Consider the following 22,056-nt stretch of genomic DNA (forward strand, 5'->3'; position numbering starts at 1 on the left):
TGAATTCCACGTTAAATTTCAATTGAAAATTAAACCGATATGGCATGAATCGCTTCGCGATTCGTAGCATGAAATTATACTTGGAATTCACGAGTCAGGTAATTAATTTTCCTACAGAACATCACGTTTTCGGTAACCAACCCGCATAACAATACAATCGAGCACGCGCGCTGAAAGACACACTTGAATACAGTTAACACACCCCTATGATTTCAGGGTTCAGGCTGATCAAGTTCTTATTTGCCGATAGTTAAGCGAGAAATCAGCGTGAAAATGTTCTTAAAAGTTGTATCATACCATATACATTACTTGTGCTTTATTGGCCAACTTTCAGCCCGATGTTCTTAAAGAAACCTAGTCAGCCTCCGCTATTTTCTCTGCCATCTGTTTGCTTAATTCTTCCTTTTTTTTCATTATCCATCTCGGTAGTTTTAAATTTCTTATTGCGGGCCCAAGAGAGGCCCGCAACCCTAATCTTGACAGTGACCAGCGGATTGCGTATTACGCGTGCGCGCCACGTTTATAAAGGCTATCTGCGAACCGGAAGTTGAAAATTTTGTTCCTCCACTAAGAACGATCGGAATGCAAAAAATGTGTCAATCACGACAGTTTGTCGTAAAACCGGAAGAGAAAATCTGTTCTCCAAGAACGATTGTCACATAAGATCTAGGCTTCTGTCACATGGAAGATTGCCAACATTACAATTTGCAGACTTGTTTTACGGGTGTTGCTTTTGCGAAAATTTGCTCTGATTGTATCACGCATAAGCCACGGCAAAGCGAATGATTCCAACAACGGTTATTCTCGAGAAATTCGTTATAATACTGACAACATAGCGAGTTTATCGACCGAGGAAAATCACATCTCAATTCACACCGCGTGCTCGACTACAGTTCACTACAAAACTGTCAATTCGACAAAAAAAAAAACTCTGACTGGTTCGCGGCCGGTTAGCGGCAATTAAGCGTGATTTATCATTAATCGCGCCACGTTAATAAAAGGCGAGCACAACATAGCGAGTTTACCGACTGAGAAAAATCACATCTCAATTCACACCGCGTGCTCGATTACACTTCCCAAAACGATAAAAACATGCATTCCTTGTGTGACGCGTTACTCGGGATAATTGTCTTTTGTCCATTTAATCATTCATCGACACTGCCATCTAAAATTACGCACTTTCGTACCAGTACCTTTTCTAAGTGCGTCAAGGCCCGCACTTTCTAACCTGTGGTTACCACTAGTAATATCTCTAATTCCTTCAAGTCTATGAGTGGAACATGAATATTCCGAGTAAGCTTGGTGTTGAACAGTTTGTAAACCAAACTGTTCCTAACTATAAAAAATTAGTGTTAACATATTTCTATACGATTCAATTCTTTTGATCAAGTTCTCCTTCCATTTGAGAGAATATACCGTGTTTTCGAAAGGATAGCTAGATCACAAGTTTATCACATTTTAAACATTTGTGCTCCTAAACGATCACTTTTAGTATAAATATTTATTATTTTCAGACCATGGCATCATTTTTCAATTTTTTCAACCTTGTCCCCGTGGTATTCATGGCCAGCGGGCCGCCGCTATTTTAAAAATCGTCCGGAGAAGACCTGGGACGAGGTTGCAATTGTCCCCCAATTTTAACAATAAAGTTCCCTTTTGAATTCTTTTATAAAATAGTTATATAACAAGAGCTATGATTGGCTTAGGAAGCCATGTAACATCGTTATCTCGCATGGCGTGGCTTTGTTTTACAAAAGAAATACAAAACTACCACTTAGTGTTTACTCGTGCAAAAAAGAGAGAAAGTTTGGGAGAGCTCCAAAACACTCATATGTTAAAAGTATTTTAACCTCAAACGAACTCAGAACTTTCCATTTATTCTTCCAATCCACTCGAGTATTAACATCAGTTAACAGAATCTTTGAAAATCTGTTCTGTGTTTTTTTCATTTTTTTCGCTTTATTATACATGATGGCACAAGTGTAGATTGAATGAGTCATGTGGTGCGTTGCGTAAGCACCATATGTAGGTAATGACGTCACACTCAGTTGCTCGATGATATTTCTGCTAATAAGTCAGTTAGTACTGAAATTCGTTGATATTCCTGCTCGAAGTCAGCAAGCATTGGCATTTAAAGACACGACTCCCTTATCTTTCGCTATCAACAATCGTCAATCTAAGCGCTGTTCAGTGTTGTCAACCAGGGGCCTGCCCTGTAGCAGCGGCCATCAGCACTTGAGCATGCTCTGGCGGCAACTCTGCCAGAGTGTTCTGGAACCTTTGTTGAGATTGTTGCTGAATCTTTTGTATCATACTAATAAGTCCTGAACGAATACCTTAAAATACAAAAAAACAGTCAGTCTTAGTACAGTCAAACTGTTGCTGGGTTTCACTCACACAGACCACGGTGCATTATAGGGATAAAAATCCACCTTGGACAGGATTTGCTCGTTTCTTTGACGCACTATAAACCAGTTTATCTTGGATATAATTACTGACCCACAAAAATCCTATTGTTCTCTCTCTGCAAAATATATCGAATATTGCAGCCATAAAAAGTGTGAAAGCGACTGAAATTGTCGATGTAATGTAGAGACAGAAAAAAGGGTTTAGGGAGGGTCAATAATTAATTTAATTATAATAGATTACTGAGGCTCACAACATTATTGAGTATTACAGTAAATGAGAAATGGTGATGTCAACAATCACATTTCTGAACACCACCGACTTACTAAACACAAAATCGACTGGGACTCTGCTGAATGCTTAACCTACAGTACTAACTATTTTCAACGACTGACTCTGGAAAGCTGGTACACAAACTTAGAACAGACGCCTATCAACAGATGTCAACAACTACCGGCACCTTACAAACGACTTATTCACGACGTAAACAGAAGCGACAAACGAACCGCCAACAGAACGACTTAATTAGACTAACAATACACGGAACAGAACGACTTAATTAGACTAACAATAGACGGATCGAAACTTACCAATTACTGATGACAAACTTTACACGAGTCTTACAGCCAATAACATCACGGCTTAACTGACCAATCAGCTTCAACGGACCATACTTATAACATCATCGACTGACAACAACTTTTCACTTGACTCTGAAGATGACTTCCGCTCAGGTTGTCGAAACGTCAGTCACCAACAACAGTTCTTCTCAGAACTACTCTCACCCGGACGATCACACTATACGAACTACTGATGCTCCTGGGTTCAAACCATTTACTTTAGAGAAAGAACTATTCAAATATGGTATTAAAACAGACGATGTGGGGAAAAACACTCAATCCACCACACTTTTATTCAGTGCTCCTTTACGAAATCATTCATACAAAAAGTCATTCTGTGGTTTAATACAACGTACAATTCACAGATCTCTCCAACTATTGAGGAACTTTTATTCGTTACCTCCAACTTTTATTAGAAAAGTATCACCAGCAAATTCAACTACTTCACACTGTTCATGCGCTATTATATCTATAGTTGTAAACTAAATAACAAGCATATTGTCCTCCATGACTTCGTGAATGCAGTACAACAAAGAGAACTAATTGAAAACACGGTCAATAACTAGTACGGAAAAAAGTAGTAAAAAAGTAATAATTCAACAATAATCACTTCGTCTTAGTCGAATGATTGTTAAGGTCATTGCCCTGTATTGCATTGCGCATCCTTTCTGCGCAGAAGTTTACGCGTAATTAGCGCGCGCGCAAATCAACAAAATGGCTGTTTTTTTCTATGCGGCTTAGTCCGCGAGAGAAGTAAATTGTCACTTTCTCCTAAACGTGCCTGGTAACTTTTCAATTTTTTCTCATATTTTGGGTTTAGCGATCACATTCTTTCTGTAAAATGAAAACAGATCAATTCATGTGTTTGAAAAATAAATTATCGCTTAAAAAAGTGTACTTTGTTAGTACTCGCAGAGGAATTATAAAGGAATTGTATGAAATATACATGATCTTCCTGCTCCTAAACGAATCTGGTGACCCCCCTTTTTTATTTCAAAATTTAAGTTTCCTTGAAGTAATAAACCAGTAGGCGAAGTTTGGTAAAAAATCTATGTTCAGTTTTATTTCGGGGCAATGACCTTAAATATATAAAAGAGACTTACATATCTGCATAAAAGTGCTGTATTAACAAGTTGGCAAGTGACAAATGAGCCATGGACTGCTTCACTATGTAATAAGATGGAATAAGCGTTGATCTGTATCTCTATTCCCAGACCCGTCGTTATATGTGGGTTGATTGTTGTTGGTTTTGTCCTTGCTCCAAGGGTTTTACTCCGTGTTCTCCAATTTCTTCCCTCCACAAAAACCAACACTCCAAATTCAATCAGTGCAAATCAGTGCAATCAAGAAGAGCCATTATGTGGATGATGCCACTGTAAATTATCATTTATTATTCTATTCTTATTTATTTATTATTAATTTTTCATTTGTATTACAACTGTTGTTATTTCACAAATTCAAGAAAGTAACAGTGAAATCACGAAGAATAAAAAGTTCATCTTACAAATTGCAGCTTTTCAATGGCTCCTTTTGGTCATTTGGTCAACTCAAAATTTAAAGATGAGTAGTTTGAGTATCTGGCTCAATTATCGAATGAAGGAGGTCAGTGAACTCAATCTCTTCATCTAAATAATCAAATTCCATATTTTTTGTCAATTGAGAAAGAGCAAATATTCGTTTCTCCAATCTTTCCATCCGTTCTTCGGTACACTGACTGATGTTTTGTGAATTTAAACAGAATGGTTCTGCGTCAGAAATGCACATGTTAAGATACGTTGAGTCGTCACAAAACAACTTCATTTCAATCTGCGGTTTACTTCTTAAGCCAAAAAAGTTATCAAGACGCTCGCCAACAAAGTGCGCCATTTCAAGCTCAGCAGCACTTTCCTCTGCGTGAGCTTTTGCCTCAGCGTACGATTCATTTAATACAGAAACTATCATGTTCATAAATAATATTGTCGTGATTAGCATGTACAGAAACGCAAAAGTTGGCCCAAGAAAAGGATTCTCATTGCGAAGCTTATCAATAGGAACGGCCTTTCCTAATAGGAATTCAAACTGTGAGACGACTGCCTGCATGTAACTGGAATATGAATATACTGTTCTACCAAAAAACTGCATTCCCGATATGACAAAGGCATGAAATATGATCAGGAAGAAACCCACGTATGATAGTTGGTATTCAACGGACTGACGAAAAGATAAAAATAAGTAAATCACATGAGGATTGAAACGAATGAGATTTAAAAGCTTAAGGGTCGCCATAAAAATGGCAACAGCTATTGAGGCATTTTCAAGGTTGGCCCAATCTAGGGCTGTGTGGAAATGCACAATGTCAAAAGGATTCTTCTGGATAGTTTGAATGCTGTTTAAGACACTCTTTGATCTTATCATGTACAATGCTACTGACGAAATGGAAGAGATAATCATTACGAAGTCAATCATATTCCAAACAGACTTGAAAAATCCAAGGCGCTGTCTGTTAAGGTGTATCAGCAATATAATGAAATGGTAGAGCACCATGACCAAGAACAGAAACTGACAAATAAGATAGAACATGACAGCCCCTGACTCTGTACTGTATAACTCAAGTGTTTCGATTCTTCTTGTAAGGAATGCAGCACCGGTTGCAAGCACTTCGTAGAAATAGACGGCGATGCTGATCAAGTTTGTATTCACGTTGAACACTGCAAACTCTAAAATCACCGCTCTGGTCTGGCGATCGACCCATCCCTGACCGAGAGTCTCGTTGAGGACGACATATGCAGTGTCTTCGTTATACCCAAGCACTGCAGGATAACCACCCCCTCCATATGTATTGTATGGCGCCTTTATCGGACCGATGTTTAGTTCTTCAGCTGTTTGGTAACGCCAAGGCTTCGGACAAATTGTCAAAGCTTCAGACCAGGAAGTATTGTGGGGAAGAGGTTTCCATCCTGGTAGTCTCAGCAAAGTGGTGTCTTCTCCTTCACGGGAGTAGTCGTAGTAGCAGAACGGAATGTTATGTTGATTTGTTGCACAAGAGCCTTTGAAAGAACAGAAAGATAAAGATTTTAAAGAACAAATAAAGTATATAGACAGCAAAACAAATGCACATGCATTTTCTTGACGCCACCCAGTATTGATTGGAAAAGTGCTCGCAAACCTGTCAAGCTTTAAAAAGATCAGTTTTCCACTTGATCGTCGAAAGTTACTCGCATTTGCTTAAAATGTGCTTTTGCTTTACTGCGATTAGGAGTTGGTTTAAAAATATCACGCTTCTTTATCATCCAATCGGGAAACAAACAAACAAACAAACAAACCCATCGTGGCTCGGTCACACATGTTTTCCCGCGCTTCGTGCCGGCTACGTGTGCTTGCTTCGAATTTTGATAAGATCACTGGATTCTCTGTGTCCTTTGTAACTCGTCAGAATGACTTATTTGGCTTTCATTTTACAACACTATCAAAATAGCTGTAATCAAAGACTGGGCCAACGCTTGGACTTATATGGTGAAAGGAAAAATTTCGATATACAGTCGACTCCCGATAACTCGAACCTTCAAGGGAAATTGAAAATGGTTCGAGTTATCGGGAGTTCGAGTTATTGAGAGTTGAAAACAAATGACCGGAAATAAGGGGAAAACAGTGTTTACTGATTATCTATTCATATAGTGTAGACCAATGTTCATTAATATTTTAAACAAATTTAACTAGAGTATAGAGAATCCAAAAGAAAAAGGAACAATATATTTCTAAATCACTGTATAAACCAGAACGAAACGTAACGTAAAACAAAGCGCATCAGCTGCGAACGTTGCAGGTTTCAAAGAGAACAACACTTTAGGCTACTGCTGCAGAGTTTATGCGATTTACTTTTTCGAGAAATGGTCAGTTACTTCGTCCTGATAATAATCCTTCAAAGTTTTCTAAGGTTGGATTTAAAAGAATCGGTATTATTCTCCACAAACAAACTGAACGTCTGTAGCACGTCAACGGCGTGGCAAGCTGTGGCACATTTCGTGTTTTGAGGGGCGTTTCGGGTCTTTCGGGGACGGCTCTGACTCGTGCAGGTTTCTATTTCAAAATTAATCCAACGTTTTGAACTACAGTACACTGTTTGTTTTGACTTGTCAGGTATTGACAGACATGGTTCGAGTTATCGAGGGTAAAATTATATGAAAAATGACCTGAAGGGAAACGAAAATTGGTTCGAGTTAGCGGGAGATTCGAGTTATCGAGGGTTCGAGTTACCGAGGGTAAAATTACAGTAAATGTATAACGGAAATCCAGGGGAAATCGATTTTGGTTCCAGTTAGCGCGAGGTTCGAGTTAGTGAGGGTTCGAGTTATCGGGAGTCGACTGTATATTCTTTCTTTCTTTTTTTCGACAAAGTTTGCAAACGAGTTCTGTCGCTATACAGATAGTTTTCTTTTAAGTAATCGGTTGAGTGAAAAATAAGTTTTCTACTAACAACTTCATTCTTAGCAATAAATTTATAAAGCAAGGTCCCAAATGGAGGTAAAAACTTTTTCAAGAAAAAAAAATGTAGTTGCTGTAAGTGATTATTGAATAGAGGAGTTAACATAACTTATAAAATACTCGTCTTACTATTTTTTACTCTCAGTTGTCGCATCCACGGCATGCCAATTAATATGGACTTCTTGTTCCCTATATACAAATCTTTCTTCTCTTCAAGGCCATTGTACCACGCTTGGTTGTAAATGCTTGGGAGAAACTCTTGCTTTAACCATTTCCATAGTCTGTGAGACTCAGTGACCTGAAAGAAGAATCACAAAGCAGACCTTTCTAATGTTTAGTGTACCAAAAAAAAATAAAGTAGCATCGTACCCCTTAGCTTGCAGTTTAAAGTCCATCTCTTCTATGCGTGCTTTTAGCAAGTTAACTTAACAATCAGAAAACAGATAAATAACTTGTTGCCTACAACGTCAATTAGAATTATGGTAGTCTCATTAAGTTGTGTCGCGCCGATGCAGTTGCTCGCCCAAGTTTAAACGATCATTAGGGAAAGACTCACACATTTTTTGCCTAATCCGTTGGAGGTCAATAACATTGTTTTTCGATCTTTTATGGCATATTTTTGCAGGAAAAAACTTCACACTGTAAACAGGAAAGTTGCATTTTTATCTAATGATTTACCTAAGGCATGAACGTGAAATAAATTGTAAAAATGTAAAATGGGGGATTACCTCAAAAGATATCCAGACATGAGTTTTCCCGCCTTTTAGGCATAATTTTTTGCCCCCCCCCCCCCTCCCCTTATCTTCTCCTTCAATTCCAAGCACCCCCACCACGTTATACCTCCCAACTAACTCTATAAATGGTTTTCAGAATTCATGCCACATCAATCGTACAAGATAACAAGATGCAGTATCTAATAATAAAGCGTGCTTCATGGATATTACGTGGTACGACATTAGAGTATTATTATCGACGTTAAGTACATGAAAGCATCCATATTTGAAATGCGGATAAATTTTAAGTAAGTACTTTAGTATTTTCTTTCCTGAACGCAAACGTTCCAATGATTCCATATCGCTTACTCTTGCGTAAAATCGTACAACCGCAATTTCCATAACATATTTAAAATGTATGTATAGTTACCTTATTGAAATTCTTTATTGGATTTCTTATCGCTGTTGTCATCAGAAAACGATTTTCATTGTTATTACCATAACAAACGACAGCAAGGAAAAACAAAAATACTAAATGGAGAACAACTTTCTTCACCATGCCTGTCAATTGTGCCTCCTTTTTGGTTCGCTCACGCATAGCCTCCAACTTATATCGTTTAAAACGACGCTTTGGATCATCATTCAGAAGATCGATGTCGATCTTATATGGAACATCTCCGTATCCGTCGCATCCTTCACGATCGTCTCTGTTTCTGCTTAAGAGCAATGCAATAAGAATGACAGCCAGCATAGCCTTAGTTGGTTGAAGAACGAGAATATCTTGGCTAAATGAAATCAGAAAGGAGGCAAGCCATTGCTCAGACGTTTCTTTACCCCACGTAAAGCCGTAAAGTAAAGTGAAAAATGCTCCCGTTAGAGTTGTGACGAAGCAGAGAAACCAGCCGACGTATACACAGAAGTGAGGCAACATGCAACCCTGGCCCCTTATCTTATCCACGAGATAATGGTCCTGATCAGATTCGTTATGTTTGTGGCCCGTTTTTTGTCTTGGTCTACTGTACTTAAACATGAACACTATCAGGAGGTTTACCGGTGCGACTATTATGCCACTTTGCACTCCGACAACAATCTGTTTCGAAGAAAATTTGAATGGCCCAACCTGTATAGCTCCATCCGACTCTCCACCAAAGTTATAGAACATAGCACTAGCAATCATGGCGCTGAATAGAAGTGAAAGACAGCACGAGGCTCTCTGTGCACGTGTGAAAGTACTACAGCATGCTTTACCAATGACAGAGAGCCACAAGTGACTGTCTACAAGTTTTCTTCCTAAATATAAACGAAGCTTCTCTGAGAAGGAAATGTGACTTCGGTTTTCCGCCGTAAATTCTATTTCCCCGTCTTCTTTGTCCAACGCAAGCCACCGATTTATGGGGAACACCCACTGTTCATCCGTTTGTCTGTCTCTTATCGTTACCGTCTCGATGAACCACGAGGGATCCTTTCCTGAGTTGTCGTGTTCTAAAGCTATTTCTGTTAACGATCCAATCGATTCGTCTGTAATCAGGACAAATCCATCGATTGCTCCTCGAGAAAATGTTTCTCTGGACTCGCCTTTGCCTCGCAGTGAAATTAAGTTGTGCTCCTTTATTTTACCATTTATACTAATGGTAACGTTGGCTGTTGTTCCCGAATTTTTCCAAACACCAGTGCTAATAACCAAGTCATAAAAATAGGTTCCTTCTTCAGCGATTGTTACATGTCGTGGAGGACAAATCTATAATAAAAGCAACAGAGCACTTAATCCTGCGGAACAGGATTATACCAAAGGCACATAATTACAATTTTAGCGAAGTAGGATTGTCTACATTTAGGATTGCCCATTTGCTTAGGTAAATACTGAGGTACCATGGTTTTCTTATTCCTGGACGGTGTATTTTGAGATGAGATGAGGAAAGAAACTCAGTCGCCCTTTACATATTTTTGGGCTTCACTAAAAATCAACACATTCGTATTTAACAATTATTCCGCAAGCGATATGAGATGATAGATAGAGTTGGCTATAACGATCCAACAATCTCATATCCAACAAGCGCGAATGGAATAATTGCTTTATTAAAAACGCTCAAAGAATTGCGATATTAACGCTCGCCAGCTGTTTTTGTTGACGCATATCTGCTACCAGATTTGTGGTCAATGGTATATGAGCTCATATACCATTGCCTGATAACCAATCAAAACGCAGGAATTACAATATACCATTGCTAGTTTTTTAATAAGTAGATATATACAGAAGCGAGATAGTAATATGCAGTCAGTTAGAAATAAAAAAAAAAACAACACTGCGGTGACAAACACATGTCGGAAAAAAACTTTGATTTTAAGAACTTAACGTTTCGTATGTCACAACATACATCTTCAAAAGTGACCGTTTGCAAGAAGATGAAGGTACTTCTGAAGATGTATGTTGTAACATACGAAACGTCAAGTTCTTAAAATCAAAGTTTTTTCGACATGCGTTGTCTAGTCGTGTTTATCTCCACAGTGTGTTGAAAATGGCCTAAGAATAAGAAAGTCTACGAGACAGTCACTTCCTTAGAAACTAACTGGCGCATTATGGATAATTGCTACACGGAGACTTATGGATAACGGGCCCCCAGTTTGTAATTTTGAACGCACGCTGGAGAGTGCAAAATAGTTCATTTCGTTTTTCTTTGATCTAAACAAGATAAGTTGAAAAATGTGTAACTTTTTCACATCGAAAGTTACCTTGTTTTCATCTCTTTTGTCAGCCCTCCTTGCGAAGACGAGCACAATAAAATAAAGAAGAAAAACAATTGCCACTGTCACCAGAACTGAAATATGGCCAGACTCATCAATCCGTGTAAACTCTACAAGAACTTTGTCAAAGTCAATGGCATTTGGTGCTTGAATGAAGTTTCCACCAAAAAACGTCAAGTGATTGCAAAGACATTTAAGGTGGCTGGCGTTTGAACTCGGGTCAACCTACAATAGAAGTATCCGTTGTAAGTTATGTTAAACGTATTAGATTCTTCACTCTTGGTTTTTTCGTTACTTATTGATGTCCACCACTGCATAAGCCTTCAACAAATAGCGGAGTGTCATTTAAGGAATGTCACTTTTAACAGTCATAAACTAACAAATCTCGCCGTCAGTATTCTCAAGCTACAGTATATCATTATTTCCCTTCGACATATCATATCAAGAAATGAAATAGGATTTCAGGGTAATAATTAAACAAAAAAGAGCTTAAAAAATTGTCGTAAAGCATAGTTTCCAACCTTATTCAGTTGTATGGGAATAAGTATCTTGACATTGAGACTTAAAGGAGAGCATTTCATAAATAATGATCATTTTGAAATGGTGATCAGACTTAGAATGCAAGTATTCTTTTCTACTGTGATAAAATCTCTGCGGCCCACTAGTTATGGAATGCACTGGTTCCAGAAGCCGCGTTTACACCGTGGTCAACGAGTCGTTATATGGGGCATGTATTTGGAGGAAAGTTTCTTTGAATGCTATGAAATTGACATCGGAAAAAATGCAACACGCATGTGTTAAAAAAAATATATAAAAAAAGATTTACAGTATCCTGCGAACATGTTCGCCTTTTGGTTTTAAAACTTCTGTGTCACGTTTTGCATTTCTAGGAAGAGAATGATGTTAAAGAGTTGGGCTTTATCCATGTTTAATTGCTATATAATGTAACTTTATTTTTTTTTCGTCTTTTCTTTCTCGACAAAATTAGCTATACAGCAACCCTCGTAAAACCGAGGTGAAATAAAGGTAATATGATGCGATCGAAGAACTTAAAATCGTCCGTATAAATTACCTTGCAACCATATGAGGACCACTTCTCGTCATCTTCAGACCAATACAAACAACTTGATTGAGTAATACTTAAAGTGTAGTTGACATCTGTTATTGGGTCATATTGCAGAACAACTTTTTTATAAACCCCTTTAGGTGGAGGATCCTTCACACCAACGCATGACCGTCTTTCACGACCGCGACCAAAACACGATCGTCTCTTTCTGGAATGTTCACTGGCATTTTTAGCTCCGAGGAACAAGAGACCGACATAAAGAAGACCTGGCTCAGACGGCACAAGTGTGACGGAAGTCTCTTCGAGAGGGCAGGATGTCTCGTTCCGCTCTAAGTTTGTTTGGCTTTCACATGTTGACTTAAATTGAACGACAAAGTTGTAATCAAATTCTTGAATAGTTGGTCTTGACCCAAATTTCACAAAAATTTCAATTGCGATGTCTTTAACTTGTGCGCCCAGTTTAAGAGAAACAGGAATTGCTGCTAGTTCCGCGTAATAACTATGGGTAGTTATTATGTTTGGCTTTAAGAAGCCGTATTCCGCCATGTTGTTCGTGTTCATTGGTAGCCCGTGCATCGGGATGATCATCTCAATGTCGCTATCGAGGTGTGATACGCTAATCGTTTCCGCATTGCTGTTCTGAAGTTCGAGACCAATTACACTTGATTTGACCATTTTACTGGTTTTGTCCCAGGTAAAAGGATTGAACTCAAAAGCCATCATCTGCAAAAATAGAGAAAATAATCATGAAGGTAATAACTTTCAAGAGTTTTAATGATGATGTTTCATAATCGTGACAATATTAATAACATTTATACGATGACATCTGTGAACTAGACTCTCAAAATTTAAATAACACTAACTGCGGTCTGAGGTAGACGCAGTGGCCTAGTGGTTATCTCGCTGGACTCAAGATCGTTCACGGTTCGAATATTTTTTTTGGAGGGAAGATGGGTCATTCATGGTGTTGAAATCCTGAATAAGGCAATTAAAAGTTCCTCTTTTATCCTCTTCTCCTATCCCGTGAAGTAGCAATACTACTAGTCATTTTTGAGTGAGGCTTCTTCAAACAAAGTTAAACGCAAGAGAAATCCATATACATTCCAATTTCTTACAGAAATTATGGATATGACATTGGGTTGCAATGGATGAAAAAAAAAATCAAAGGGTCACAGGCAGCCGCATTGGCTGCTTGGTTTAGGCTAACTATTAAACGTAAGTCAATGAACTCATCGTATTAATTCACAGTGGTGAAATAAAAGGTGAAATAAAAAAACAAGTTCTGTAATATGTCCCTTACCTTAATGTTAATGTTTATTTCTTCAAAAGTTACAAAGTTGTCTGGCAGCTTGAACTTTGCAGATGCTCCTTCAATAACGAGTCCCTTAAGATCATTAGTGGCAACTTTCTTTAGAACTAATTCCAAGTTTGGTATATTAATGACAAGAGCTTCGGACGCGACCAAGCGGGAGAAAAATGCTCCAGTCATAGTGTTCAGTTTTTGCAAAGCCTTTTTCGATACCTCCTGCAATTAACGGAATATATGCCACATTCGTATTAACAGTGATTTGGTTATACACAAACAGGTAAACACAAACGATATTATTTCCCGACGTTTCGGCGACATCATGACGCCATTATCAAGGGTAAATTGAGAATAAATAATTAAATGCGAGGTTCAAAGAGATAAACATTTGCATAATGGTGGTGGCTATACAAATACTTTAGCACGGATTGAATCCGTTTGCACGTTCAAGTTCCGTACTGTTCCACTAGAAAGACCAAAGTCCAAAGGCAGACCGCCCAAGCACTACCACCCGCTGTTGAATAAAGAAAAGATCCTACAATCTACTGTTCGCAGAATCCTGCCAAAGGACATTGCGGACTCCGTAAGTCCTTCGGGCTCAAGACTTGCGCACCTATATGGGCTCCCAAAAACCCATAAGAAGAAGTTAGCCGTACGCCCCATTTTGTCAGCAACGAGCACCTATAACTACGCACTGGCCAAGTGGCTTGATAACAAGCTCAAACCGCTGTCTTTGAATCGACATACAGTTACTGACATCTTCGATTTCGTCAATGAAGTGCGTGAGCTTACAATCAGCAAAGGCAATTTTTTGGTATCGTACGACGTGTCATCCTTATTTACCAACGTACCGTTAGACGAAACAATTGCGATCTTGGCCGAGAAAGCCTTCAGGGACAAATGGTTTAACTCTACATACGACCTGAACATCTCTAAAGAAGACCTTGTTGATCTGCTGAACGTGTCCACCAAGGGTCAGTTGTTCCAGTTCAATGGTGCCCTGTACGAACAAATCGACGGAGTGGCCATGGGGTCCCCCCTCGGGCCTTTGCTAGCTAACGTGTTTATGTCATCGCTAGAAGAGAAACTAGAGCTAGAAGGCAAACTGCCTGACTATTACCGCAGGTATGTTGACGACACTCTCACTGTAATGCCCAATATTACTACAGCTACGGACTTCCTAAACACCCTGAACCACGCCCATCCCTCTGTCAGCTTCACAATGGAAATCGAAAAGGATGGAATGCTCCCCTTTCTCGGCACCCAGCTCCTAAACCGTGCACCTAGAATTGAGACCAAAGTTTACGTGAAGCCTACTAATACTGGTTTACTTGTCCACTACCAGAGTCACGTTGACAACCGTTACAAACGGAGCTTACTAACAACTATGCTCGATCGCGCGTACCGGTTGTCCTCCTCGTGGCCATACTTTTCCGAGGAGTGTGAACGTTTGAAATCCTTGTTCTCACGTCTGGATTACCCCCATCATCTTATCAACTCCACCATCAATACCTTTGTGGACTCGAGAGTTGCAGGCCAGCAGCCATTGCAGGCTTCGGAAAAAATGGCGGGAGATGACGTGACCCGAGTAGTCATACCCTTTAAGGACCAAGTTTCTGCAAACATTGTAAAGACGCAGTTGAAAGACCTTAGCATTAAACTCCAAACAACAGTCCAGCCCGTATTTGTCAGTCGGAAAATTGGCCAGGACCTTCAAGAATGTGAGACCAAACCACAGCTTGTTAACCAGCAGTGCGTAGTGTACCAGTTTAAGTGTAACCTGTGTGATACAGGGAGCTACGTTGGCTACACGCGCGGGCATTTGCATGCCCGCGTGGATGGCCACAAAAGCACGTCATCTTCTGTACGCAAGCACTATGACAACGACCACGCGGGTGCTGTCCCTGAGGACCTCCTCAGTTTTTTCAAAGTACTAAAGAAATGCAAGAACAAATTTGACTGTCTTGTCAACGAGATGCTTTACATCAAGCAATTAACACCGAGTCTGAACGTGCAAACGGATTCAATCCGTGCTAAAGTATTTGTATAGCCACCACCATTATGCAAATGTTTATCTCTTTGAACCTCGCATTTAATTATTTATTCTCAATTTACCCTTGATAATGGCGTCATGATGTCGCCGAAACGTCGGGAAATAATATCGTTTGTGTTTACCTGTTTGTGTATATGCCACATTAAAATAATAAAATGAATTCCATTAAGGTGATGAAAGTAAATGTTATGACGCGGCAGTAACAGGTTAATGAGTAAGTACTTAAGCGTTGGCTTAATTTGTAGTAAATTTAATAATAATAATAATAATTAACTGAATCGAGCGGATCATTAGCCCTTCTCTTATTTCCAAACCTCTATTTAAGGTGGCTCGTAATAGCCAAGGCAGAATAAGATATACCCGTCTTTGGTGTTTTTTGGTGTTCTATCGCTGTTATACTAATAACGTTAAGAACAGAGTGAAATTAGATTCAGTTGTGAATGGTTGGAAGAAGGCTGTTAGAGGTTGCCCCCAGGATCATCATTTGGTCCGCTACTATGGAACATCTTCCAATATGATATGACTTACATAGTGAACAATGCAAGTCTATCGATGTACGCGAATGTTCATCAGCTATACGTAGCGGGAAATTCAGTAGAGTATGTCGAACGATCACTTAATGACGAGGGACAAACAATATCTAGATGTATGGAAACAATTTCCTGAAGGGAAACTATGACAAAAAAAATACAAATTGATAAATAGAGGGAACAACAACGACAATTTCATAAATGTAAACATTGATGGATATACCATCAAGTCTACCCCAGACCTCAAATTGCTCGGGGTTACATTGGATGATAAGCGTAAATTCAGTAAACATGTAAGTGATATATGTATAGAGGCAAGCACGAAAGTTGGTGTCTTAGTACGCCTTAGAAACATGATCCCTACAGAAGCCAAGCTCCAACTATACAAAGCGGCAATTCTAACTAATCTCACGTATTGTCATACAGTGTGGCATTTCTGTCAAGCATCTGATACTAGAAAACTAGAAAGGGTGCAAGAGTGGGCACTGCGTGCAGTATGCAATAGCAAGACTGCAGCTTATGATAAATTATGGCAAAGCTGTCTAGTTTAGTAAAAAGACGCCTACAAGACATACTGATATTAATGTACAAGGTTAAAAATTTACTGGCACGTAAACACATTTGTGACACATTTGTTTTTACAAGCAATTTAGGAATTATGATTTGCACAGTAGCGATTTCCCTATACCTAGATTTAACACTGTAAGATATTTAGGTCCATATCTCTGGGAAAAATGGACAAAGACCTTCGCAACAAAACAAATCTTCGTGAATAAAAAGAAAAAAAAGTTCGGGCCATTAACTTTACAGATGTATTGGACAGAAGATGCAGCTGCAATGCTTGCTCAACATTATAGTATTGCAACTAATATAAAACATATACCTACATTAGTATTTTATATTTGTATTTATGTTAGTGTCCCCAATTGGCTAGTTGTTTTTGATATATTTTCATCTAACCGACAAAAGGAACATTTTGCCAATTTTTAGAAAAATCTGTAGGCAAGATTCGGAGCTACGTTATTTTATCATAAATTTAAGGCTGCTCTGAACCCAAACTACATTATTTTCCAAAAAAAAAAACGCTAGATTGTCCGTTTTGTCCGTTAGACAAAAATAAATGAAAAAAAGTTCACCGTCTAGGTTTTAAGATTTTAGCCTCAAAAAGTCACATATAAGGTTTCTTTGACCACTTTGGACGTTACTATGGCAATGACTTCTGACGTTACGATAACTAAAATTTGACTTAAAATTGGTAAAACCTTTACAAAGTTGTAGTAAATGTTTAACCTCAACATTTTTTGCGTAGCCGTAATAGAATACCAAATATGGGAATATATACACCACTACGAGCCACCTTAACTACTTCATTTGCGTAGTTAATGGCGCTCCACCCGCACTAAGAAAAAGGTGTTCACCACACATTTACTTATTATATCCATACAAGACATTCAGAATATTATTATTTTTTCCTTACAGAGTTTTTTTTATAAAAAAAAGGATTTGGCCAAGTTTGTATTTACCGTTGAAGATGCCCCTATCTCTTCTAGTGTTCCATTGTCTTGGATCGTGCATGAAGCAGACCAAAGAACATTTTTGATGCATCTTGTAATACTAGCAGCTGTTTCCTCTAACTCGGCAGAAGAAGGCTCCTCTATGTCCTCAAGAGCAGATACCAGTTTGTCCGTTGCGTCATCAATAAGTTTCATTGCTAACTCCTAGTAAATAAGTTATGAGAAAGATATTAATCGACCGGGGCCAATAACTGAAAAACAAGCAAACGAAGTAGCACTCCTGTTGGACGGCGTGCCATTTAAGCAACAAGTGACCAAGGAGAGCTAGATCGGGTATAAAGTACGCCCTTACCTGAAAAAGCTTGTTGAGCTTAGTGTTTTGACTACCCTCACAGGATTGACCTTGTTGATCTTCAATGGCCAAGTTAAACACCGTCATAATCACGCGCGACATCTGAATACTCTCGGGCGCTGTGTCTGCAAACTCTGCTATTAACTTTTTTGAAATCTGAGCCGAGATAAAAAAAAAAACATTACAAAATTTAGCTGTATGGACAATAGTTTGGATAACACAACAATACAGGAACATCAGCGACAAGGAAAGCAGAAATATGTGCTGCTGTTGTTCTTTCTTCTTCTTAAGATTTTTTTTGGTTGGAAGCTATGCACGCAAACGCACCTGGTAATTAAGTGTTTATTTACAAGTTGTGCGACCTAATGCAAATACGCTGGTTTAGTTGAAATCAGGTTTTATTTTATAAATTGCGGTTGTTTATTGGAATTTTAACCACCGAAAAAAACAGGATCTCAACGTGTGTAAAATAACGATCATTTTTAACGTGTGTTTGATATCACCAATCATGTGCTGACAAGTTTGCCATGTTTTAACCCTATTCAGAGAGAGAGAGAGAGAGAGAGAGAGCGGGGGGGGGGGAGGGGGGTGCTTTTGAGGCCCGCGCTGACTTTGGACGTTTATAACTTTTTTTAAGATTCAACCAAACCCTGCCAAACTTTCTGAGTTTATCTAAAATTTATCTGAGAATAATTTGGTAGTACAGGATGTTGTGTCTGGAACTTGACATCACCATGGCAACGGCATTTTGATAGGCATGTTTTCCCAAATTTGAAATTTTCGTGTTTCTATTAATGAACATTAACTTAAATGCAATTAATCTTTTACCTTTTTACGGTTTTTAAGCACAGTTTAATTTTTAATTGATTTATTAATTAATTTTTCAATTATTTTTTACCTTTTATCGGTTTTTAAGCACAGTTTTATGTACATTGCAGTAATTTTGGGTGGTTTTCTTGCATTTTGAAAAAATTTTGAAATCCAAGATGGCGGATCCAAGATGGCGGCTGTTTTGATATCATGATGTAATTGTCACGTGATGTAACGTCATCATCCCACGTGACGTATACCAAAAGAAAGATGTTTGGACATACTATACATCCTATAAGGTTCATTGTAATCAATCAAATATTCTGGAAGTTACATGGGGTTAATGGTGAATGTACCAAAGTTTATAGATATTAAGTAGAAACATCTTCGGATCTTTCTCGGCAATCTTCGGCAATCTTCGGCAATCTTCCGACATTTTCGAAAAAAAATTGAAAAATTTTCGGAAACAGTCGTATGGCATTTGGACATCATTGGGAAATCTTCGGAAAATCGTCAAAAACCTCGTACACAGTAGGTTTATAAAATAAACAAAATAATACATGATTGCTTAGAGATGTGAAATTTCTCTTCCCCTATTCAAATCGATATCTCACTCGTTCGCGAAAACTCGAAGAGAAATTCCATATCTACGCGCGCTCTGTTTTATTCTCCGTATAAAGGTTATTTCATTGTAATGAGTATGCGACCAAATATCCTTCAACGGATCTCATAAATAATGATTTCACTTAGCTTCGTGTGCACATACCAATGTTTTTACACCTTGATTCAGAGCTTGTCCACAGTCCGATTTTTCATAGTTGACAGCCTTAAGGACAGATATGGCCAGCTGTGCAGCCTTGTTTATTTCACCTTTTCTTAGAAATACGTCCAGCTTACTGTCATTTCCAAGCACAAGGGTTTGTAACTCGTTCAATATTACTTCCGCCGATGAAATACAAGGATCAAACTTGGGGGTTGGCTTGACCTGAAGAAGATAAGATGAAACGATTTAAGCTAAAATGAATGTGGATGTGAATCTATGGACGTGTTTTTTCCTGTTTTTCTATGTCTTGTCATAACGTAAACTGACAGAAAAGACCACGTCCACACCTTTGCGGAATGCCAGCGCTAATCCCATCCAAGACTGTCTCGCTTTCCATATTTGGCTTTTGCTTATAAGATATTGACACACTTTCTTTGTAAACCAAAAATGAGAATAAAAACGAGACGTTCGTTCTTTGGTACCAGCTAAGCGCTGCCTTTCCCAAAGATATTTGATTGGCGCTCCTTCCTGTAAGTTCGCGCGAGGGAAGAAAAAAGGGGGATCAACTCTATTGTATTCTTTTGGGGTTTTCAGCTTTAGTTCCGAGTCTATTGTATCGTGTCGACGTATTTCAAGCTACATGATTGCACCGCCAGCATTTCCATGAAGCAGGATGGTTTGTAAGAACTGCAAATGATGATACAAAGAAATTGATTACCTTAACAAGCAATGTCTCTACAACCGCCACAGAGACAGCGTTCTTGATAACAATGTTAATTTGTAACTTGAAATCGTCATCTTGGGATCCTGCTGGTAAAACTGTTGGTACTGACTTGGAAGAAATGCCATAAGATATTGGCTCATCTCCAAGGCGAAATTCATAAGTTATTGGTGTATTTTCATCTTGCCATTCAAAGCATTCAAAACTAAATTCCGTTTCAAGTGATACACCTTCAGTGTCCGACTGTTCGCAGTATCCACCGTGCGGTTCTCCTTCCGTATAAAAGTCAAGCATGGCAAAATTTATTTTTCCTGTTTGAGGTTTTGCAGAGAGCATTAAGCTGAATTTAGAATCAGATGGCAATGCGTTTTTATTGAAGACTATATTGGCTGCATTTACTTCAGTTGAAGTCATATTAGGTAAAATAGGCAAATTCTGCCATAACTTGGTTGTGCCATTCCATTTTTTTAAGCGCCATTCGTAAACTGCTCCACTGCATGCAGAGCTCACACATCTTGATGCCACTCGGAATTTGTTCGAAGGAGAAATGGTTGGTCCACAATCTACAAAGCATCTAAATGAGGGAAATTATCAAATTACTACTTGTTTACTCCTATAGAGACATCCAAAGTATCCAGATAATTAAGTGCATGCATGTTAGATTTTGAGTTGTTTTTTTTTTTTTTTTTTCAAAAATAACCTCATAGCCGGCGTGATGGACCGTGTAGTCAGTCAGTGAAGTATGTGTGGTTGTCACACCAATCAGGTTTAGGGTACTATCAGAACCAATCAAATTGTAGTTTTTAAAGGGAAAGTAATTTGGCACAGTTGTAGTGAGCGATTTCGTTCGACGATTTAGGATTTGTAGGAGGTAGAATTGGTATATTGTGAATTAATCCTGGATTATTTTTTTTTGTAACGCTCGCCTGCTTACAACACACACGCCGTCAGCAAAAGGCCTAACACAAAATTGTTATTCGTCTTATTCGAACGTTGAATTTGGAAAGGCTAGCTTCCCTGTCCGTAGTAAAAAATACATAAAGCATTTGCAGAAAGCAGAATTTAAGAATAATGTTGTCATTATGTTATTAATACTGTGGGTATATTTACAAAGAGTCGAAGAAATGGAAAGGAATCTCCTTTAGATTCCTAAATATTACCGGGGACTCCGTGGCGCCAACTGCCAACTGAAATTAATTTAATTTGTCTCTAAAGCGTCTTGCTCAATTGACCAATTCAGAAGTGGCGTTTGTGTTTCTACTTTTAACACATTTCGTTCAAACATTTAATGAAAAAGCAACTGCGATCGATAGCGAAAACAGAATAAGAGCGTGCCATTCCGTGACAATTTGATAACTCAAATAGTTCTTGTTCGTTGAATGAAAATTTACGTTTTGAGATCTTTTGAAAGAAACAAAATCTTTTTTTGAAATAGTTCTGCGAGGAAACAAATACTCCAGGTGTACTGCGCTTTAAAGACCTTTTTTCAGATAAGATGGTTTTTGATTTAATTATTTTATTACTTCGTTTCTAACTTCGTTTAATGAATATTAAAATTTGTGACAAGGCTTTTTCGAGAAAAACAAAAGTATCGTGCTACGTTTAATTTCAACAAAAACAAAAGAAACATGTTAAAAAAGTAAGAAGAACAATAAGATCATGTTACAGTGTTTGGCAAAAAGCCAAAAGTATACTGTAACAAACAAAAGTATCACGTTACGTTAAAGCTAGCAACAAAATAAGCCCTTTAAACAGAATAAGAACGTGCCATTTCGTAACATTTTGAAAATTAAATTAGTTTCTGTTTTTCAGTTAAATAACGACGTGAAATTTACATCTTGAATAAAACAGTTCTGACGTAATAAAGTGCACGTAAACATTATTTTGTTTGCAGCAAATTTTGTGCAAAAAAGTGATTCCGAGGGCCGAAATACACAAATAGCACAACCCATGACATAAACAATCCCAACAGGACAATCACCCAGTCTCACCCCAAGCC

At 38.3% G+C, this 22,056-nt stretch overlaps 2 protein-coding genes across 2 annotated transcripts in view; one reads left to right on the plus strand and one right to left on the minus strand.

The window, feature by feature from the left end:
* Window positions 1-3,968: 3,968 nt before the first annotated feature.
* Window positions 3,969-22,056, minus strand: part of LOC144640643 (polycystin family receptor for egg jelly-like) — a 37,568-nt gene continuing 19,480 nt past the window's right edge. The window contains exons 19-28 of the mRNA XM_078499735.1: window positions 20,055-20,631; window positions 19,340-19,558; window positions 17,764-17,919; window positions 17,421-17,615; window positions 13,309-13,533; window positions 12,015-12,731; window positions 10,931-11,167; window positions 8,631-9,938; window positions 7,617-7,785; window positions 3,969-6,052 (exon numbers count right to left, since the gene is read on the minus strand). Coding sequence (XP_078355861.1) covers window positions 4,581-6,052; window positions 7,617-7,785; window positions 8,631-9,938; window positions 10,931-11,167; window positions 12,015-12,731; window positions 13,309-13,533; window positions 17,421-17,615; window positions 17,764-17,919; window positions 19,340-19,558; window positions 20,055-20,631 — 5,275 coding nt within the window. The 3' untranslated portion in view covers window positions 3,969-4,580. The remainder of the gene's footprint in view (window positions 6,053-7,616; window positions 7,786-8,630; window positions 9,939-10,930; window positions 11,168-12,014; window positions 12,732-13,308; window positions 13,534-17,420; window positions 17,616-17,763; window positions 17,920-19,339; window positions 19,559-20,054; window positions 20,632-22,056) is intronic.
* On the plus strand, window positions 14,224-15,494 carry LOC144640653 (uncharacterized). The gene has a single exon (XM_078499743.1). It carries the CDS (start codon window positions 14,342-14,344, stop codon window positions 15,362-15,364), a length of 1,023 nt encoding a protein of 340 aa, XP_078355869.1. The 5' UTR covers window positions 14,224-14,341; the 3' UTR covers window positions 15,365-15,494.

The sequence above is a fragment of the Oculina patagonica genome, unplaced genomic scaffold, assembly GCF_052425735.1.
Source record: "Oculina patagonica isolate OP01 unplaced genomic scaffold, crgOcupat unplaced4, whole genome shotgun sequence".
NCBI lineage: Eukaryota > Metazoa > Cnidaria > Anthozoa > Scleractinia > Oculinidae > Oculina > Oculina patagonica.

What these genes read in the sequence shown, in the direction of transcription:
- LOC144640653 (XM_078499743.1), top strand. Translation starts at nt 14,342, where the DNA reads ATGGGGTCCCCCCTCGGGCCTTTGCTAGCTAACGTGTTTATGTCATCG.